This window comes from Nerophis lumbriciformis, linkage group LG01, assembly GCF_033978685.3.
Source record: "Nerophis lumbriciformis linkage group LG01, RoL_Nlum_v2.1, whole genome shotgun sequence".
In the NCBI taxonomy this organism is placed as follows: Eukaryota; Metazoa; Chordata; class Actinopteri; order Syngnathiformes; family Syngnathidae; genus Nerophis; species Nerophis lumbriciformis.
The window spans coordinates 61,532,774-61,555,747 of NC_084548.2; the positions used below are offsets into that span (position 1 = coordinate 61,532,774).

At 38.4% G+C, this 22,974-nt stretch overlaps 1 protein-coding gene across 1 annotated transcript in view; it reads left to right on the plus strand.

Moving 5' to 3' along the window:
• The window catches only part of hspg2 (heparan sulfate proteoglycan 2), a 362,847-nt gene that overhangs the window by 120,805 nt on the left and 219,068 nt on the right, over nt 1-22,974 (plus strand). The window contains exons 6-8 of the mRNA XM_061923339.2: nt 16,318-16,427; nt 16,530-16,588; nt 18,028-18,200. Of these exons, the coding sequence (XP_061779323.2) occupies nt 16,318-16,427; nt 16,530-16,588; nt 18,028-18,200 (342 nt within the window). The remainder of the gene's footprint in view (nt 1-16,317; nt 16,428-16,529; nt 16,589-18,027; nt 18,201-22,974) is intronic.

The following is a 22,974-nucleotide window of genomic DNA, read 5'->3' on the forward strand; positions in this document are numbered from 1 at the left end:
GCGTTTCATCGACCTGGACCCACTGGAGCTGCTTTGGGGGGTTTCCTCCGCCGGGGCCAGTGAGCGACGTAGAGAAGAATAGCTCCTGCTTGTTAGCCGCGCTCGCATCAAAAGATCTCGGGCTGCGGCCGCCCCACGCCGGCTGGCCTGCAAAGTTAACGCAGCAACCTCAGAGCCAGCGGGCGGGTGCGCACTCAAGCGAGGCCATTAAACCCAGGTCAAACGCTGTGCTTTGATGTTTCCACCTTCAGGAAATTCAGCAAGCTTTTAGCATTCTAAATCGTAAATGAATGCTAGCAAAAGTCAGCCAACAATACAGTCAACAAGAGTTGCTCTATTCCGACTGTAAAGCGCTCTAAAAAACATTCAAAAACCTCCATCAAGGTTTTATTTACACACTGTAAGTATACAGTATACTGTATGTAGTACCTAGTAACATTCCTAATAACATGTAATATTTACATATTTTCTTCATAATTAGACTTAGACTTCCTTTTTATTATACTTATATACTGTAAGTATATATGTAATGTAGTAACATTCATAATAGCATGTCATAATTACATATTTTCATACATACTGTCATGTAGTAACATTCATAATAACATGTCATATTTACATATTTTCATCATATATGTAATATAGTAACATTCATAATAACATGTCATATTTACATATTTTCATCCTACTGTAAGTATATATGTAATGTGGTAACATTCATAATGACATGTCATATTTACAAATTTGCATTACACTGTAAGTAAATATGTAATGTAGTAATATTCATAATAACATGTAATACTTACATATTTCCATCATGCTATATGATAGCATAGTCCCACACATACACTCTTAGATACTATATATTTGTATGTAGTATCTAGTAACATTCATAATAACATGTAATATTTACATATTTTCATTATACAGTAAGTAAATATGTAATGTAGTAACATTCATAATAACATGTAATACATATTTTCATCATGCTGTAAGTATATACTGTATGTAATGTAGTAACATTCATAATAACATGTCATATTTACATATTTGCATTATACTGTAAGTAAATACTGCATGTAATGTAGTAACATTCATTATAACATGTCATATTTACATATTTGCATTATACTGTAAGTAAATCTGTAATGTAGTAACATTCATAATAACATGTAATATTTACATATTTTCATCCCACTGTAAGTATATATGTAATGTAGTAACATTCATAATAACATGTAATATTTACATATTTTCATCATGCTGTAAGTATATATGTAATGTAGCAACATTCATAATAACATGTAATATTGACATCTTGTCATCATACTGTAAGTATATATGTAATGTAGTAACATTCACAATAACATGGAATATTAACATCTTGTCATCATACTGTAAGTATACTGTATATGTCATGTAGTAATATTCATAATAACATGTATTATTTATATATTTTCATCATGCTGTAAGTATATATGTAATGTAGTAATATTCATAATAACATGTAATATTTAAATTTTTTCATCATACTGTAAGTATATATGTAATGTAGGCACATTCATTATAACATGTAATATTTACATATTTTCATCATAAGTATTAATTTCACAGACACGTAACAACGCTCACTTTCCCTTCAACAACAACAGGACTACTAATCATGGCAGACTTGATGAGAGACAACAAAGACTACTTTGTTAATAATAATAATAATGATGATACAGAAACTTCTTTTTTTGAGCCTGAATATAAGGAGGATGAGCTACAAGTTTTAGAAGCTGTGTGCTAAACAGGCGCCGCTTTAGTCAAACACTAAGCATCATGTAGCAGTGTTGCCAAGTGCTAAACAAGATATACAAACATACTAAAACAATCACTTACTGTACAGTGTCAGCTCTCACTGGGATAAAGACTGATGGGATGTTTATATCAACAATTTATCATTTAAAAAAAAAAAAGTGGCACAAACGAGCGTTTTTTTTCATGTCTTTCTGGCCATCTCCGGGTCTAAGGTGGATGTCAAAGTTGACCAACTTGTGGGTTTATGTCCACAACCTTGTACTATCCAGGTGAGAGGCAGGATTTATAATCTATGTCAGAGGCGATGCAGAAGCTCAATATAGCGGCATAAGCTAGTTAGCTATGCTAAAAACAGTTAGCGCTTATAATAATAATATTGCTAAAACGGATTTAATATTCAAGTCGTGACATGTAAATGGAGTACTCTTGGTGCTTTTTGGATGTTTTTTTTTTATTGGATTTGATGGACATTCATTAGCTGCATTGTTAACCACCTCCTACTTGCCATATTTTACGCTTTAGAATGCATTAAAAAAAAATAAATAAATAAATAAATACATTTAAATATACGTATTCTCGTCTTCCGTCAGGATCGTTGAATGATGGGCAACATTCCAAAACAAAGCGCAAGTCCCTTTAAAGTAGGCAAGGCTCCAGAACATGACCGAGTGTTTTGTGCCTGGGAAGTAGCACAGGCCTGCGAGAAACACTCCAAATATTGACTTCCTTCCTGAAACTCCCTGGCAGCCTCCACGGAGGCTGGCGAACTGGTCCTAGGCAAGTGTTGGCAGCAATGTGAGAAGGGGGCGCCCTGCGGCCCTGGACTATTTATATATGTACTGCATGTGACACGGGAAACATAATAATGCAGCTGACTTCATACTTGATAATGAGTCATTGACATGCCTCAGTATATATATACATATACATATACATATATATAGACTTAGGCAGGATACTATGTATAGTATGACGTAAGCTGCACACACCGGATCTATTCTTAGCTAAAACAAGATGACAACTCTGAGCTCGTTCTGGCTCTGGTAAGACCGCCTCAGTTAGCTACGAGACGTGTGGAATATTAGAAACTGGGTTCTACTCCACCGCAAACAAATCAACAATTATTACATCTCCTGTCAAATCCTCCAAAACTCTTCAGTTTGTCCGTCTAAAATGTGTAAACAGCTGACGAGAACTGAAGTTTTGCAATTGGTTCTACAACGCGGGAGTCGGGACTGTAGCAGTGTGAGGCGATCCTTCATCGGCTTGTGTCCCGGTAGCGTTTTTACCTTGGCATATTTTGCAGTGTCATCGTAGCTTTGTCGGAGCGAGCAGTTACGCGCTGAGTCCCGTCCTCTTTTTAAAGGTTCCAAACCACCGGAGGCTGCCCTTGAATTGTTCTTCCCTGCTGGTTCCAGCATGGTGACCTCTGAACATCAAGTCACCACATAAATAGTGAACGTTCTTGCAAATGCGAGCCAATTCTTGTTTATCCGTACGAGCAACAGCGTTTGGACCTGGTCTTCCACTTCCTCTCCGTCCTTGCAAAGATTCTACCCCTTTGGCAAAGTCTGCAACCATATAATGTACAAACCCCGTTTCCATATGAGTTGGGAAATTGTGTTAGATGTAAATATAAACGGAATACAATGATTTGCAAATCCATTTCAATCCATATTCAGTTGAATATGCTACAAAGACAACATATTTGATGTTGAAACTGCTAAACATTTTTTTTTTCTGCAAATAATCATTAACTTTAGAATTTGATGCCAGCAACACGTGACAAAGAAGTTGGGAAAGGTGGCAATAAATACTGATAAAGTTGAGGAATGCTCATCAAACACTTATTTGGAACATCCCACAGGTGAACAGGCAAATTGGGAACAGGTGGGTGCCATGATTGGGTATAAAAGTAGATTCCATGAAATGCTCAGTCATTCACAAACAAGGATGGGGCGAGGGTCACCACTTTGTCAACAAATGCGTGAGCAAATTGTTGAACAGTTTAAGAAAAACCTTTCTCAACCAGCCATTTCAAGGAATTTAGGGATTTCACCATCTACGGTCCGTAATATCATCAAAGGGTTCAGAGAATCTGGAGAAATCACTGCACGTAAGCAGCTAAGCCCGTGACCTTCGATCCCTCAGGCTGTACTGCATCAACAAGCGACATCCGTGTGTAAAGGATATCACCACATGGGCTTAGGAACACTTCAGAAACCTACTGTCAGTAACTACAGTTGGTCGCTACATCTGTAAGTGCAAGTTAAAACTCTCCTATGAAAACCGTTTATCAACAACACCCAGAAACGCCGTCGGCTTCGCTGGGCCTGAGCTCATCTAAGATGGACTGATACAAAGTGGAAAAGTGTTCTTTAGTCTGACGAGTCCACATTTCAAATTGTTTTTGGAAACTGTGGACGTCGTGTCCTCCGGATCAAAAAGGAAAAGAACCATCCGGATTGTTATAGGCGCAAAGTTGAAAAGCCAGCATCTGTGATGGTATGGGGGTGTATTAGTGCCCAAGACATGGGTAACTTACACATCTGTGAAGGCGCCATTAATGCTGAAAGGTACATACAGGTTTTGGAGCAACATATGTTGCCATCCAAGCAACGTTACCTTGGACTTGGTTACCCTGCTTATTTCAGCAAAACAATGCCAAGCCACGTGTTACATCAACGTGGCTTCATAGTAAAAGAGTGCGGGTACTAGACTGGCCTGCCTGTAGTCCAGACCTGTCTCCCATTGAAAATGTGTGGCGCATTATGAAGCCTAAAATACCACAACGGAGACCCCCGGACTGTTGAACAACTTAAGCTGTACATCAAGCAAGAATGGGAAAGAATTCCACCTGAGAAGCTTCAAAAATGTTGTCTCCTCAGTTCCCAAATGTTTACTGAGTGTTGTTAAAAGGAAAGGCCATGTAACACAGTGGTGAACATGCCCTTTCCCAACTACTTTGGCATGTGTTGCAGCCATGACATTCTAAGTTAATTATTATTTGCAAAAAAAAAAAATAAAGTTTATGAGTTTGAACATCAAATATGTTGTCTTTGTAGTGCATTTAATTGAATATGGGTTGAAAAGGATTTGCAAATCATTGTATTCCGTTTATATTTACATCTAACACAATTTCCCAACTCATATGGAAACGGGGTTTGTGTGAATGAATGTACATATGTATATATATATATATATATATGTATGAATGAGTGAATGTACGTATGTATGTATATATGTACTGTATGTATGAATTAATGTACGTACAGTGTATGTATATATATGTATGAATGAATGTACGTATGTATGTATATATGTACAAATGAATGTATGCATGTATGAATGAATGTATATATGTGTATATATATACATATATATATATATATATATACATGTATGAATGAATGTACGTATGTATATATATTTATATATGTATGAATGAATGTACGTATGTATGTATATATATATATATATATATATGTATGTATGTATATATATATATATATACAGTATAAGTATGTATATACTGTATATATGAATGTACATATGCATGTATATACGTATGAATGTACGTATGTATGTATATATGTATGAATGAATATACGTATGTATGTATATATGTACAAGTGAATGTACGCATGTATGTTTATATGCATGAATGATTGTACGTATGCATATACTGTATATGTATGTATGAATAAATGTATGTATGTACAGTATGTATATATGTATCAAATGAATGTACGCATGTATGAATGAATGTATGTATGTATGTATGTATGTATATATATATATATATTAGAGATGCGCGGATAGGCAATTATTTCATCCGCAACCACATCAGAAAGTCGTCAACCATCCGCCATCCACCCGATGTAACATTTGATCAGAACCGCACCCGCCTGCCATCCGCCCGCACCCGCCCGTTGTTATATATCTAATATAGACGATGCAAGGCATTAGTGAGGTTATAAAGCTTTTGCCTGTTAAAGAAAGGAGACTGATCCAATGCAGCACAGACATTCGCGTGCCACGCTGTCACGTCCCAGACGCACACCAGTGCGCAATCATATGGGAGCCGCGCTGAGCGCACCTCCAAGCGCGTCTCGCTGCCGGCGACGGCCGGGTATGGGCCCAACGCTCCAGCGCCATCCATTTTCAGGGCTAGTTGATTCGGCAGGTGGGTTGTTACACACTCCTTATCGGGTTCCGACGTCCATGGCCACCGTCCTGATGTCTATATCAACCAGGGTGAGCCCCACCCCTTTCGTGAGCGCACTGCGCGCGGAGTGACCCCTGTTACGCGCCCCCGGCAACAGGGGTGGCGGGCAGGTAAGCTGCTTACCTGCTGCGCGTGACGCCGGCCGCGGCGAAGGCGGACGAGGCGGGGTGTCGGCGCGGTGGTGACCCTGGACGTGCGTCGGGCCCTTCTCGCGGATCGCCTCAGCTACGGCTCCCGGTGGGGCCCTCTCGGGGGAAGGGGCCTCGGTCCCGGACCCCGGCGAGGCGTCCCTTCTCCGCTCCGTAAAAGTGTCCATCTCTTTTCTTTTTTTTTCTTCTGTTGTGGCATATGCTGCAGGTGCCTGCTCGTTTTTCGTATGTGGGTAACAACATTTAACGATGTATATATATTTCCGAATTGGTTTAGCTGCCACCCGCCTGAATCTATTTAAAATCTAATTTTTTTTTATTTCAACCGCCCGACCCGACCCGCGGATAAAATCTAATTTTTTAAAATTTCATCCGCCCGATCCGCGGATAATCCGCGGACTCCGCGGTTGTGCCCGCAAACCGCGCATCTCTAATGTATATATATATATATATATATATATATATATATATATATATATATATATATATATATATATATATATATATATATATAAAAAGATATATAGATGTATGAATGAATGTACGTATGTATGTGTATGAATGAATATACGTATGTGTGTATATATGTACAAATGAATGTATGCATGTATGTTTATATGTGTGAATGAATGCAGGTATGTATATATTTACTGTATATACATATATATATATATATGTATGTATGTATGAATGAATATATATATATATATATATATATATATATATATATATATATATATATATATATATATATATACATATATATATATATATATATATATGTGTGTGTGAATGTACGTTCTCTAAACAAAATAAACATAACTCTTTGTTGTGTATGATATTGCAGTGCAACTGTGTGAGTGACAGGTTACGACGAGCGGCCACAACAGAAAAAAAAAAAAGTTCTTCAACACTCTCCAATTATTTAATTAGTCTATTTAATGGGGATAGGAATTCCACGCTATTGAGCAAAACCGTTTCTATTTGGCCGTAACCACACCAAAAACATTAGTAAAAAAACGTATATTTAAAAAAAAAAACGTTCGTAGCCACTGATGCATTTATGGCCAGACAAAAAATGGGACAACTCCAACACCGCACAAAGTGTAGATGCCAGGTTGTTACACTATGACTCCTCAGTCAGATGTGTGCTTATTCTACTGTCATTTATGTTGATTTAAGGATATTAACCATGAAATGCTGTTAGTAGATTACAGAAATGCTAATAAAAAGATGTATTCCGTGACGCTCGGGTCGCATGACGGCGATAATTTGCCGTGTTTCCAAGATGCAGAAAGCCGAGGAGGCGAGGTGCGTGTAAAAAGGTGTTTAATGGCTCAAATAAATAAAAGACGAGTGCCGCTTGGAAGTGCACCGTAGCGTAGGGAAGGCTACAAATCAACAAAAGGGAATGCTGGAGCTCAGCAAAGACTTGCAGAGAAGCGTCCACATGAGTAACATTCGCTAAATCCCGACAAAGGCGAAAGCTCAACTTAAATGGCCGTAATTACAAACTGAAAACAGCTGCAAGGAAAAGACGCGCAGAGGCGGGAGTGAAGCTGCTTTCCGTAACAAACAAACAAAACAGGAAGAACGACCAAAATAAGAGCGCTGAACCGGAACTAAGCCGTCGAACACAGAAAAGATCGTGACATATTTTACCGACAGAAAGTAACAGGTATATACACTTAATCCCATGTTTACATCTCATTGTGCAATATGTGCACTGCAAAAAGTCAGTGTTCAAAAACAAGAAAAAAAAAAACAAAAGTTAGGGGTATTTTATTTTAACTAAGCAAAATGATCTGCCAATAGAACAAGAAAATGCGTCTTGTCAAGACTTTCCAAAACAAGTAAAATTAGCTAACCTCAATGAACCCAAAAATACCTTAAAATAAGTATATTCTCACTAATAACAAGTGCACTTTTCTTGGGAGTAAAAAAAGAGACCTTTTTGCTCAATATGGTGAAAAATATTCCTAAATTAAGTAAATGCTACTGCCATTATCTTGACATAATGATATGCGCTCGGCATCATGAATTTTTTTTTTTTTCCTACTTGAAGTAAGAAATTATTACTTTAAAAAAGCAGTTTTATACTTGTGTTGATGACACAGCTTTGCATCAGTTGACATTCTAGTTTCAAGCATGTTTTACTCAATATATATATATTTTTATGTTTTATTTGTATTTTTTTATAAGCCTTTATTTATAAATTTCAACATTTACAAACAGTTGAAAATAATAATCAAAGTAAGTGCAAAAAACAGTACAAAACAGAGCCAGGGGGATGTAAATTCAAAGTAACTAAATTAGAATGCAAAATATATATATATATATATATATATATATATATATATATATATATATATATATATATATATATATATATATATATATATATATATATATATATATAATAAACAAAGTGCAAAGCCATATAGGCTCACTCAATCTCAGTAAATAACTTAAATTTGGAACACAGCATCATCGTTTTCACAGCTTTTTGGTTGTTAGAGGGAGAGAGTGTTTTAATGTAGAGTTCTAAATCTTTTTTAAAGTCACAAAAAACAGGTCGGGTATTGAGAAACGTACATTTATGAATATAAAACTTAGCCAATAGTCTAACGAGGTTGCAAAGGTAAAATTCCTTTTCAATTTTTTTTTCATACAGCGTAAATCCAAATAGCACCTCTTTAAAACAAAGCACAAATGTCATGAATATTGTGTTTTACTCTATATAGGTCATAAAATCTCAGCAACAAGCTGTAATATCTTACTGAGATCATTTAGGACCAAAACCCTTAAAACAAGTAAAACACTCTAACATAAAATCTGCTTAGTGAGAAGAATTATCTTATCAGACAGAAAATAAGCAAATATCACCCTTATTTAAAGTGGGTGACATTGTTATCATCAGGAAGGATGAGGTCACCTACCTAGGTTCCATTCTAGAGGCTAATCTTTCCTGTGATAAAATGGCAGCCAAGGTAATCAAAAAGGTCAACCAACGAACGCGATTTCTCTATAGAATCTCCTCTCTGGTCAACAAAAGCACCATGAAGATTCTGGCGGGAACTCTCGTTCAACCCTTTTTCGATTACGCATGCCCCTCCTGGTACCGTAGCACCTCCAAAACCCTCAAATCTAGACTCCAAACAACCCAGAACAAGCTAGTCAGATTACTTCTAGACCTCCACCCCAGATCCCACCTCACTCCTACCCACTTCTCCAAAGTGGGCTGGCTCAGGGTGGAGGAAAGAGTAAAACAACTTGCACTGAGCCTGGTCTATAAAATCCACTACACCTCCCTGATACCGAAGTACATGTCAAACTACTTCCATAATGTAAATGACTGCCATAACCACAACACCAGGGGGAGCTCTACTAACCACGTTAAACCCAGATTCCGATCTAACAAAGGTCTTAACTCATTCTCTTTCTATGCCACATCAATGTGGAATGCGCTCCCAACAAGTATAAAAGAAAGGGCATCTCTATCCTCCTTCAAAACCGCAATAAAAGTACACCTCCAGGCAACTTCAACCCTAAACTAACACCCTCCCCGGATTGTTGTTAATAATCAAATGCAGATATTTTTCTTATGCCTTCTGATCTCTCTCTCTCTATGTCCACTACTTGCTGTACATATCCTACCAAGTCAGACCTACACTGTTTCAATATCCATTTCTCTGTTCTCAATTGTTGATGACTGATAACAACCAAACCTAACCCCGCCGCCCCCTCCAGACCCCGAATTGTAAATAATATAAATAATTCTATGTATACACCCTGATGATTATCTTGTGTGATGACTGTATTATGATGATAGTATATATCTGATAGTATATATCTGTATCACGAATCAATTTAAGTGGATCCCGACTTAAACAAGTTGAAAAACTTATTCGGGTGTTACCATTTAGTGGTCAATTGTACGGACTATGTACTGTGTGCAACCTACTAATAAAAGTCTCAATCAATCAATCAATCAATCAATTTGAGATATTTAATCTTACTCAGATTTCAGTTTTTGCAGTGTGAATGTTTTCAGCTGAACTAAATGTGATCTCCGAATGGGGTACACACTCTTTCCAAGGCAGGACCCCCACCCAGACAGACATAACCAGCACGTACCTCGTGAAAAACAATTATTTGTTATTTTTTTCCATTGTAAGTGGACCAAGTCACTTATTGTAGGAGATCTTCTCATGGAAACTGCTGCCATTTTATGGTAATAATAAGAACATGTTCGGTATGTAGCTTTTGTCAACAAAGCCTCCACGGTTGGAATTCAAATGTTCGGCACTTATGTGAACCCCAAAAACTTGCCAACAGGCAAGAAAAGTTGGTTTTGGATAACTTGTCTGAAACGGTTTTATACCAAAAAACAATAAGTACGGGTTGCTCGCTGCATCGCTCCGTCAGTCTGGGGCATACTTGCCAACCTTGAGACCTCCGATTTCGGGAGGTGGGGGGTGGGGGTTGGGGGTGGGGGCGGGGGCGTGGTTAAGATATATATATATATATAAGAAATACTTGACTTTCAGTGAATTCTAGCTATATATATATATATATATATACTGTATATATATATATATATATATATATATATATATATATATATATATATAAAATAAATACTTGAATTTCAGTGTTCATTTATTTACACATATACACACACAACACTCATCTACTCATTGTTGAGTTAAGGGTTGAATTGTCCATCCTTGTTCTATTTTCTGTCACTATTTCAGAACACACATTATACAAATATACATTATAAAATCAATAAGAAAACGGGAGCTCTAATTTGGGAGTCTGAATTAGGATCAGAAGTTCCTATATAAACATTGCGCACTCACGTCGCCTTTTTGTATTGATTACTGCAGCTGTACACTGGATTCATTCACAAATACAAACTACAACTCACAAACACTTTAGAGTGAGGCTCCACCATCAGAACGTGTACTTAAACTTATAAAGATCACATGGATATTATTCAATGAGTTGATTCACCAAAACTAACCTGTTATACAGGAGGAAAAAGCACACAGGACGTTTCAATTGTTCACAGACTTGTCGCGCTCATCAGAATGACAAGACACTTCCGGTCTGCAGGTGATAGCATTCAATTGGGAAGAAACGCCCTACTGCCCCCTACTGACCAATGTGAATACTGATAAATGTGTAATGACAGCTCCAAAAACGAATTCAAACCACAAAATAAAATAAATAAATCAACACAAAAATGTGACACATTATGGGTGGGTCACATATGCATGTACAGTAGATGGCAGTATTGTCCTGTTTAAAAGTGTCACAACATTGCTGTTTACGGCAGACGAACTGCTTTACGGTAGACGCTGTTGTTGTGTGTTGTCAACACGTCACTCAGGTCCGCATGGAGCTGGAGGGGGCGTGGCCTCCAGCTCTGCCTGAATTTCGGGAGTTTTTCAGGAGAAAATTTGTCCCGGGAGGTTTTCGGGAGAGGCGCTGAATTTCGGGAGTCTCCCGGAAAATCCGGGAGGGTTGGCAAGTATGGTCTGGGGTCCCTCGGCCCGAAAAACCGCGAAGACCTGTGACGTCTGTCAGACCTTGGGACGGAGAGGAAGGCGTGTTGTCGTTCCAGTTCTGGTTGAGAGCGTCGGTCAGGAACACGCTTGTCAATCAATCAATCAATCAATCAATGTTTATTTATATAGCCCTAAATCACAAAAGTCTCAAAGGGCTGTACAAGCCACAACGACATCCTCGGTACAGAGCCCACATAAGGGACGTCGATGTGAATGACTATGAGAAACCGCATATGTGGGTAACCCCCCCTCTCTAGGGGAGACCGAAAGCAATGGATGTCGAGTGACATACTATTGTGAAAGAACAGCCCTTAGTGGATCTAACATAGTAGTGAGAGTCCAGTCCATAGTGGGGCCAGCAGTAGACCAGCAGGAGACCATCCCGAGCGGAGACGGGTCAGCAGCGCAGAGATGTCCCCAACCGATGCACAGGCGAGCGGTCCATCCCGGGTCCCGACTCTGGACAGCCAGCACTTCATCCATGGTCACCGGAACCGGAATAACCCGGCGAGGAGGCAGAGGAGAAAAGAAAAGAAACGGCAGATCAACTGGTCTAAAAAGGGGGGTCTATTTAAAGGCTAGAGCAGGGGTCGGCAACCCAAAATGTTGAAAGAGCCATATTGGACCAAAAATACAAAAACAAATCTGTCTGGAGCCGCAAAAAATTAAAAGCCATATTACATACAGATAGTGTGTCATGAGATATACATTGAATTAAGAGGACTTAAAGGAAACTAAATGACCTCAAATATACCTACAAATGAGGCATAATGACAGACAGATTTGTTTTTGTATTTTTGGTCCAATATGGCTCTTTCAACATTTTGGGTTGCCGACCCCTGCTCTAGCCTTTAAATAGACCCCCCTTTTTAGACCAGTTGATCTGCTGTTTCTTTTCTTTTCTCCTCTGCCTCCTCGGTCTTCCCGGTAAGGTCTATTCAGGTGTACTGGAGAGGAGGCTACGCCCGATAGTCGAACCTCGGATTCAGGAGGAACAGTGTGGTTTTCGTCCTGGTCGTGGAACTGTGGACCAGCTCTATACTCTCGGCAGGGTCCTTGAGGGTGCATGGGAGTTTGCCCAACCAGTCTACATGTGCTTTGTGGACTTGGAGAAGGCATTCGACCGTGTCCCTCAGGAAGTCCTGTGGGGAGTGCTCAGAGAGTATGGGGTAACGGACTGTCTTATTGTGGCGGTTCGCTCCCTGTATGATCAGTGTCAGAGCTTGGTCCGCATTGCCGGCAGCAAGTCGGACCCGTTTCCAGTGAGGGTTGGACTCCGCCAGGGCTGCCCTTTGTCACCGATTCTGTTCATAACCTTTATGGACAGAATTTCTAGGCGCAGTCAAGGCGTTGAGGGGATCTGGTTTGGTGGCTGCAGGATTAGGTCTCTGCTTTTTGCAGATGATGTGGTCCTGATGGCTTCATCTGGCCAAGATCTTCAGCTCTCACTGGATCGGTTCGCAGCCGAGTGTGAAGCGACTGGGATGGGAATCAGCACCTCCAAGTCCGAGTCCATGGTTCTCGCCCGGAAAAGGGTGGAGTGCCATCTCCGGGTTGGGGAGGAGATCTTGCCCCAAGTGGAGGAGTTCAAGTACCTCAGAGTCTTGTTCACGAGTGAGGGAAAAGTGGATCGTGAGATCGACAGGCGGATCGGTGCGGCGTCTTCAGTAATGCGGACGCTGTATCGATCCGTTGTGGTGAAGAAGGAGCTGAGCCAGAAGGCAAAGCTCTCGATTTACCGGTCGATCTACGTTCCCATCCTCACCTATGGTCATGAGCTTTGGGTTATGACCGAAAGGACAAGATCACGGGTACAAGCGGCCGAAATGAGTTTCCTCCGCCGGGTGGCGGGGCTCTCCCTTAGAGATAGGGTGAGAAGCTCTGTCATCCGGGGGGAGCTCAAAGTAAAGCCGCTGCTCCTCCACATCGAGAGGAGCCAGATGAGTTGTTTCGGGCATCTGGTCAGGATGCCACCCGAACGCCTCGGGCACGTCCGACCGGTAGGAGGCCACGGGTAAGATCCAGGACACTTTGGGAAGACTATGTCTCCCGGCTGGCCTGGGAATGCCTCGGGATCCCCCGGGAGGAGCTGGACGAAGTGGCTGGGGAGAGGGAAGTCTGGGCTTACCTGCTTAGGCTGCTGCCCCCGCGACCCGACCTAAAAAAAGTGGAAGAAGATGGATGGATGGATGGTTGAGGCATAATGATGCAATATTTACATATAGCTAGCCTAAATAGCATGTTAGCATCGATTAGCTTGCAGTCATGCAGTGACCAAATATGTCCGATTAGCACTCCACACAAGTCAATAACATCAACAAAACTCACCTTTCATGCACAACGTTAAAAGTTTGGTGGACAAAATGAGACAGAAAAAGAAGTGGCATAAAACACGTCCTAGAAAGTCGGAGAAAGTTATACATGTAAACAAACTACGGTGAGTTCAAGGACCGCCAAAATTAGTAGGACAAAACGGCGCTCGCCAAATACTCGAATCATTGAAGCATGTTTAATATAAACAGTGTGCTTTGTAACAATTAGGGAGGCTTGTGTCATGTTTGTCCTCCTACAGAAACTATATTAAAACAAAAAATAGATTTTTTTCCCCTCATCTTTTTCCCTTTTTCATACATTTTTTAAAAAGCTCCAGAGAGCCACTAGGGCGGCGCTAAAGAGCCGCATGCGGCTTGTCTTGTCTTTTAACAAAGAAACAAGGAAGTCACAATCTTCGTTCAATGGATGTTCTGCAATTTGTCGTCCCCAAAGTAGGAACTGAACTGGGCAAGAAAGCATTTAGGTTTTCAGCACCGAAGGCTTGGAATAACCTACAATCGAACATTAAACTTCAAACCCTAGTTACGTTGAATGAGTTTAAAGCTTCTGTGAAAGGACTGCAGTCTACCTTGTCTGTATGCACATGTGTCATGTGAGCAAGTTTTAATGTTGTAAATGTGATGTTTTATGTATTTGTTTACTGTTTTTAATGTAACCTTGCTGCTGCCCTCTTGGCCAGGTCTCCCTTGGAAAAGAGATCTTTGATCTCAATGGGATTTTACCTGGTTAAATAAAGGCTAATAATAATAATCTAGAGCCGCGGGTTGCCGACCCCTGGGCTAGAGTATACAAATGAGTTTTAAGATGGGACTTAAATGCTTCTACTGAGGTAGCATCTCTAACTGTTACCGGGAGGGCATTCCAGAGTATTGGAGCCCGAATGGAAAACGCTCTATAGCCCGCAGACTTTTTATGGGCTCTGGGAATCACTAATAAGCCGGAGTTCTTTGAACGCAGGTTTCTTACCGGGCCATATGGTACAATACAATCGGCCAGATAGTCGAAGCCTGCGAGGAGCAACGCCGCGGTCCGTGGTTTTAGTGCGTCTGCAAATAGATCTCAGAAACGCATACTTGCCAAAAGCGCCTCTCCCGAAAACCTCCCGGGACAAATTTCCTCCCGAAAATCTCCCGAAATTCAGGCGAACTCAGGTCCATGAGGACCCGAGTGCGCTAACCCACATTATAACCAGCATACCTGCCCAATCACGTTATAACTGTAGAATGATGGAGGGCGAGTTCTTGGTTTCTTATGTGGGTTTATTGTTAGGCAGTTTCATTAACGTCCTCCCAGCGCGGCAACAACACACAACAACAGCAGTCACATTTTTATATACCGTAAAGCAGTTCGTCTGCCGTAAACAGCAATGTTGTGACACTCTTAAACAGGACAATACTGCCATCTAGTGCATTTGATGAAAGCACTTTTGTGCGTGCCACACATCAATGCATCATCAGAGTTCAGCATGGTTAGAAAAATAGTGACAGAGAATAGAACAAGGATGGACAATTCAACCCTTAACTCTACAATGAGTAGATGAGTGGTATGTGTGTGTATATGTGTAAATAAATGAACACTGAAATTCAAGTATTTATTATATATATATATATATATATATATATATATATATATATATATATATATAATACAATTAATATATATATATATACATATATATATATATATATATATATATATATATATATATATATATTAATATATATATATATACATATATATATATATATATATATATATATATATATATATATATATATATATAATAAAATAAATATATATATATACGTGTATATATATATATATATAGATATATATATATATACGTATATATATGTATATATATATACATAGCTAGAATTCACTGAACGTCAAGTATTTGTTATATATATATATATATATATATTATATATATATATATATATATATATATGAAATACTTGACTTGGTGAATTCTAGCTGTAAATATACTCCTCCCCTTTTAGCCACGCCCCCAACCATGCCCCCTCCCACCCCGACCACGCCCACCCCACCCCCCTCCCCCACCTCCCGAAATCGGAGGTCTCAAGGTTGGCGAGTATGCAGAAACGCCTTCCGGCAGCTCTGTCCACGTTTTGAGAGGAAAGATCCGATATTCTGTCAGCGCTTCCTGTTCCTGTTTGGAATCCAGCGTGCGGACAGATTCTTATTCACACTCTCTTGACTCCAGTTTATTACAGAGCTCTGGTCAACTTCACCGACTCCATCGTTTACAGCTCGGAGCTGGAGGACATCTTCTCGGCGGCCTTCAACGAGATCTCCCAGGCCGTGGTTGACACGGTACGTCTTCATTTATTTCTCTCCGACTGCACGGCCTTATAAGGCCGGCGTGAGATTTAGGGCTTCTGCTGATTCTGCTTCCATTGGATGTTTCCTCCACAGCTGGAGTCGGAGTACAACAGGATTCCAGGTGTCCAGACGGTCAACGTGGTGCTCGTTAAGTACGTACTCCGGCGCTTTAAATCAGGCTCGGTGACACCTTAAGTGGAGTCCCTGCAGCTGTGCGCCGCAGCTCGGTCAGGTCTTTCTTTTTTTCCACACCACACAAGGCGCTGACGCTTGCATCTCGACCGCAGAGCAGGCACTACAAACCTTTTCTATTCCTGCAGAGAACTCTGATACGTTTTGCACCGGGGGCGATACGGCGGAAAACTGATATCAGTGTTTTACAAAACCCAAAACCAGTGAAGTTGGCACGTTGTGTAAATCGTAAATAAAAACATTGATTTAGAAATCCATCCATCCATCCATTTTCTACCGCTTATTCCCTTTTGGGGTCGCGGGGGCGCTGGAGCCTATCTCAGCTACAATCGGGCGGAAGGCGGGGTACACCCTGGACAAGTCGCCATCTCATCGCAGGATTTAGAAATCCTTTTCAACCTATATTCAATCGAATAGACTGCAAAGACAAGATATTTAGCGTTCGAGCTGGGAAACTGTGTTATTTTTTGCAAATATTAGCCCATTTGTAATTTGATGCCTGCAACATGTTTCAAAAAAGCTGGCACGAGTGGCAAAAAAGACTGAGAAAGTTGCGGAATGCTCATCAAACAATTATTTGGAGCATCCCACAGGTGAACAGCCTAATTGGGAACAGGTGGGTGCCATGGTTGGGTATAAAAGCAGCTTCCATGAGATTCACAAACAAATAAGAACATTTCTCAACGAGCTATTGCAAGGAATTTAGGGATTTCACCATCCACGCTCTGTAATATCATCAAAAGGTTCAGAGAATCTGGAGAAATCACTGCGCGTAAGCGATGATATTACGCAACCCTTGGATCCCTCAGGCGGTACTGCATCAAAAAGCGACATCAGTGTGTAAAGGATATCACCACATGGGCTCAGGGACACTTCAGAAAACCACTGTCAGTAACTACAGTTTGTCGCTACATCTGTAAGTGCCAAGTTATGCAAAGCGAAAGCCGTTTATCAACAACACCCACAAAACGCCGCCGGCTTCGCTGGGCCCGAGCTCTTCTAAGATGGACTGAGGCAAAGTGGAAACGTGTTCTGTGGTCTTTTTTTTGCAATGTGTTGCTGCCATTAAATTCTAAGTTAATGATTATTTGCAAAAAAAAAATTAAGCTTTTTAGTTCGAAGATTAAATATCTTGTCTTTTCAGTCTATTCAATTGAATATGAGTTGAAAAGGATTTGCAAATCATTGTATTCTGTTTTTATTTACCATTTACACAACGTGCCAACTTCACTGGTTTTGGGTTTTGTATAAAATCAAATTGTTTTTGTGTAATATCTAATAATTCATGTTCTGAATTAATTAAAAAAGGGCCCCTGGACGCACTTTTGATGCCCCTGTTGTAATAAGCACGATTCGTGGTGGATTCTGTTGCCTCATCAGGCCTCTGTTGCTCTTCCAGGAAGCTGCTTAGAGCGAATGGCGCTGACGTGTTTGTGGAACTGGACGTCGGCTCGGACTACAACAGCAACAGCCAACAGATCCGAAGTGTGCTCTACAGTGTCGTGCAGAGTGGAGAAATCGCCTCCTACGTCACATCAGTGGAGGGCTTTACCTTCAGGCAGCTTGGAGAAGGTAAGGACATATGTATGTATGTATGTATATGTATATATGTATATGTGTATGTATGTATAATATATGTATATGGATGTATGCATATATGCGTATATGTATGTATACATATGTGTATGTGTATATATATATATATATATATATATATATATCCAATCCAATCCAATCCCCTTTATTTATATAGCACTATAAAACAACAAAACTGTCTCCAGAGTGCTGCACATAAACAAAGAAACAATAAATGTAATCAAATTACAAGTATTTCAAATGAAACAAGTCAACAATCAACAAACAACTAATAATAATAGAATAAAAATAATAAAATAGATCAATTAATAGAATAAAACAATAAAAAAACTAAGCAGTAGAATAGAATAAAACAATAAAAGACACAGAGGACCACAAGACTCACGCCGATTTAAAAGCCAGAGAATAAAAGTGGGTTCAGTTCAGATAATGTATGCATGTAAATGTGTATGTATGTATATCCATTCATCCATTTTCTACCGCTTGTCCCTTTTGGGGTGGCGGGGGGTGCTGGAGCCTATCTCAGCTGCATTCGGGCGCCTCATCGCAGTAAAATACAATAGAAAAACAAAATATATTTTCACTCATGAGTCAACAGTTTTATCGTATTTTATTTTGTTTGTGTTATATATTGTTTTTATTTTCTAAATTTCATAAAAAATTAAATACAGTGTAAAAGTTTTTTTTTTTTCATGAATCAGCACGGTAGAAGAGGCGTTAGTGCATCTGCCTCACAATACGAAGGTCCTGAGTAGTCTTGGGTTCAATCCCGGGCTCGGGATCTTTCTGTGTGGAGTTTTCATGTTCTCCCCGTGACTGCTTGGGTTCCCTCCGGTTACTCCGGCTTCCTCCCACCTCCAAAGACATGCACCTGGGGATAGGTTGATTGGCAACACTAAATTGGCCCTAGTGTGTGGATGTGAGTGTGAATGTTGTCTGTCTATCTGTGTTGGCCCTGCGATGAGGTGGCGACTTGTCCAGGGTGTACCCCGCCTTACGCCCGATTGTAGCTGAGATAGGCTCCAGCGCCCCCCGCGACCCCAAAGGGAATAAGCGGTAGGAAATGGATGGATGGATGGATGAATCAACATTTTTATTTTATTTTATATTTTATTCTATTCTATTTTTGTCTTATGTATTATTTTTATTTAATTAGTTTCATAACAAAATAAAATGCAAGAAAAAATAAATGTATTTTTACTCATGAGTCAACATTTTTATTTAATTTTTTTCTATTTTTGTGTTGTACATTATTTTTATTTTTTTAATTTCATAAAAAATAAAATACAATAGAAAAACTAAATATATTTTTACTCATGAGTCAACAGTTTTATCGTATTTTATTCTATGTTTGTGTTATATATTGTTTTTATTTTTTAAATTTCATAAACAATTAAATACAGTGTAAAAGTAAAAAATGTTTCACGAGTCAACATTTTTATTTAACTTTATTCTATTTTTGTCTTATATATTATTTGTATTTAATTAGTGTCATAAAAAAATAAAATGCAAGAAAAAATAAATTAATTTTTACTCATGAGTCAACATTTTTATTTCATTTTATTCTATTTTTGTGTTGTACATTATTTTTCTTTTTTTAGTTTCATAAAAAATAAATTACAATAGAAAAACTAAATATATTTTTTACTCATGAGTCAACAGTTTTATCGTATTTTATTCTATGTTTGTGTTATATATTGTTTTTATTTTTTAAATTTCATAAAAAATTAAATACAGTGTGAAAGTAAAAAAATTAATGAGTCAACATTTTAATTTAATTGTATATTTTATTTTATTCTAATTTTGTCTTATGTTATTTTTATTTAATTAGTATTATAACAAAATAAAATGCAAGAAAAAAGAAAAATATTTTTACTCATGATTCAACATTTTTATTGAATTTTATTCTATATTTGTGTTGTACATTATTTTTCTTTTTTTAATTTCATAAAAAAGTAAAATACAATAGAAAAACGATATATATTTTTCTCATGAGTCAACAGTTTTATCGTATTTTATTCTATGTTTGTGTTATTTATTGTTTTTAATTTTTAAATTTCACAAAAAATTAAATACAGTAAAAAAGTTATTTTTTTCATGATTCAACATTTTTATTTTATTTTTTATTTTATTTAGTCCTTTTTTGTCTTGTATATTATTTTATTTTTTTTAGTTTCATAACAAATTAAAATGCAAGAAAAAATAAATATATTTGTACTCATGAGTCAACATTTTTATACATTTTTTTATAAGATGTTATCAAATTGTATTTATTATAAATTATTTGTATTTTTTATTGAAAAAAATAAAATAAAATAAACACAAAAAAATGTTTTATTTTATTATATTTTTGTCTTATATATTATTTTTATTTAATACATTTCATAACAAAATAAAATGCAAGAAAAAATAAATATGTTTTTACAAATGAGTCATCATTTTTTATTTCATTTTATTTTATTTTGTGTTGTATATTGTTTATATTTCATAAAAAATTAAATACAGTAAAAAAGTATTTTTTTCATGATTCAACATTTTTTTTATATATAATTTAGTTCTTTTTTGTCTTATATATTATTTTTATGTTTTTAGTTTCATAACAAAATAAAATGCATGAAAAAATAAATATCTTTTTACTCATGAGTCAACATTTTTATTAATTTTGCAATATCATTTTATAAAATTGTATTTATTAAATATAATTTATATTTAAAAAAAAAATAAAATACAATAACATTTTAAAAAGACTCAACTGTCATAAATGAAATAAAGTACTCATTTAGAGAAGTTCGAGACATGTTAGAGTTGGAAAAATAACAAAAAAATGTAGGTTTATGTTGCGAGCGTTACATAAATGGCATGGATCCAGTAAGATCCTGCAAAGGTCTAACATGTCCTTCTGGTTTCTAGTTCGACCGCTGCCCTCAGTGAAGCCCCTGGCCGTGCCAGGTTTGTAGTGTTGTCACCTCGCGCTGCATGGCGCCTGTAAACCACCTAGGATGGCTGTGTTACCTTAAGAGCCCTCAGTGACACGTGCAAAGTGCAAACTATCACGTGGTCCCGTCAATGTTTTGCATGGAACTCCAATGAAAAGTAGCCTGGCGCAGTCCAAAGAGAAGACTCTCGCATGGCATGACGTCTGTGACTGTTATGGCATCTGTAAAGCTGACGTTTACATAAGAGAAGGGAAGAAAACGCGGATTAGGGATGTAACGACAAACGCTAATATTGATAACTCTGGTGAAACTCCTGATGGACTTCCAAGACAATAGATGGCAGCACTGAGTAGTTATGTTGCGCCCTACAAAGTGTTTACACTGTAGGTATTCTGCCTATTACACACTCAGTTTCTTATGAAAATAAAATGATAAAATACATCAATAAAATAGATGAAAACAATAAATATAATAGAATAAAAAAATTCAAGACACAGAGGACCACAAGACTCATGCCGATTTAAAAGCCGGAGAATAAAAGTGGGTTCAGTTCAGTTCTGATAATGTATACTTATATATGAGTCTCATTTGAAATGCACTTGCACTTCCCAGACATTAGATGGCGGAAATGTACAGGCTATCTAACCAAGAAGTCGATTTTTCCAGGAAACTGAATGTGTCACGTTGCGCCCTACAAAGTGTTTACACTGTAGGTATTGTGCCAATTACACACAGGCCGCTTGATTGTAACATTCACCTTAGTTGTGGTTTTTATCGTCAAATTGTGTTGAAATCGCCATGCAAAATCACTAATGCTAATCAGTAGCCTGTCGATGGCAAAATCAGTGTTAAATTAGCATCGAGCTATCGCGTTTCGGAGGGGCGGAGCCTTACTTCACACTGGGGCGTTTTCTACCAAGCGTATTTGCTTCGTTACTTAGAGAGAGTTTAGTCGACTCTCAGTGCTGCTTAAGTGATTGTTTACGTAGAGCCGCTGTGTAGTCTGCAACCGGACGTGAGGTCACCTGCAACGCCGTTTGGTTTTACATGACTCGATATTGAATTTGGTACCCATCCCTACACACGGACTGACCAGCAACATGAAAACAAGAGACAATAACGTCCTTCCCCATTAAGAAACAACACACCCCAATCGAAAGTTATATAAACGCATCACCGTTTGAGCAATTGTGGACATGAATTGTGTTTTTTACGATGCGTTTAAGGACCGCTGAACAGAGTAGGATGTCTAAAATAACAATAATGTGGTATGTGACACTTAACTGTTAGTGTGCTAACATTAGCATGCTAGCACGCTAACAATAAAGGGCTAACTATTTTTTTTCAAATTTGACACTTTTTTCTCTAATTCGGCAGCGATACACATTGCGGCCATATAATTTTGTATGTGAAACAAGCTGTTAGCATGTTAACATTAGCATGCTAGCATGCTACCATTAAAGTGCAAGCTTTTTGAGCTAATTTTGCAACCGTTTACCCTGCAGTCATTTAACCTGGTATGTGGCACTTGTTACTCTGTTAGCATGCTAACGTTAGCTTGCTAACTTTTTTTTTTAGCTAATTTTACACTTTCTACTGTAATTCCCCAGCCAGACACCTTATAGTCATACAACTTGGTATGACTTTTAGCACGCTAACGTTACCAGGATAATAAGAACTAGAAAATTCCCGCGGAAGTTTTGATGGGCCTGCTATCTGTGCCTTTGACCTCTGGCCGGGGGTCGCCGGAACCCGTCGTACTGTGAAGATGGTGCCGAGTGTCCGAATCCGTCAGTTTTAGGTGTAACTGTACA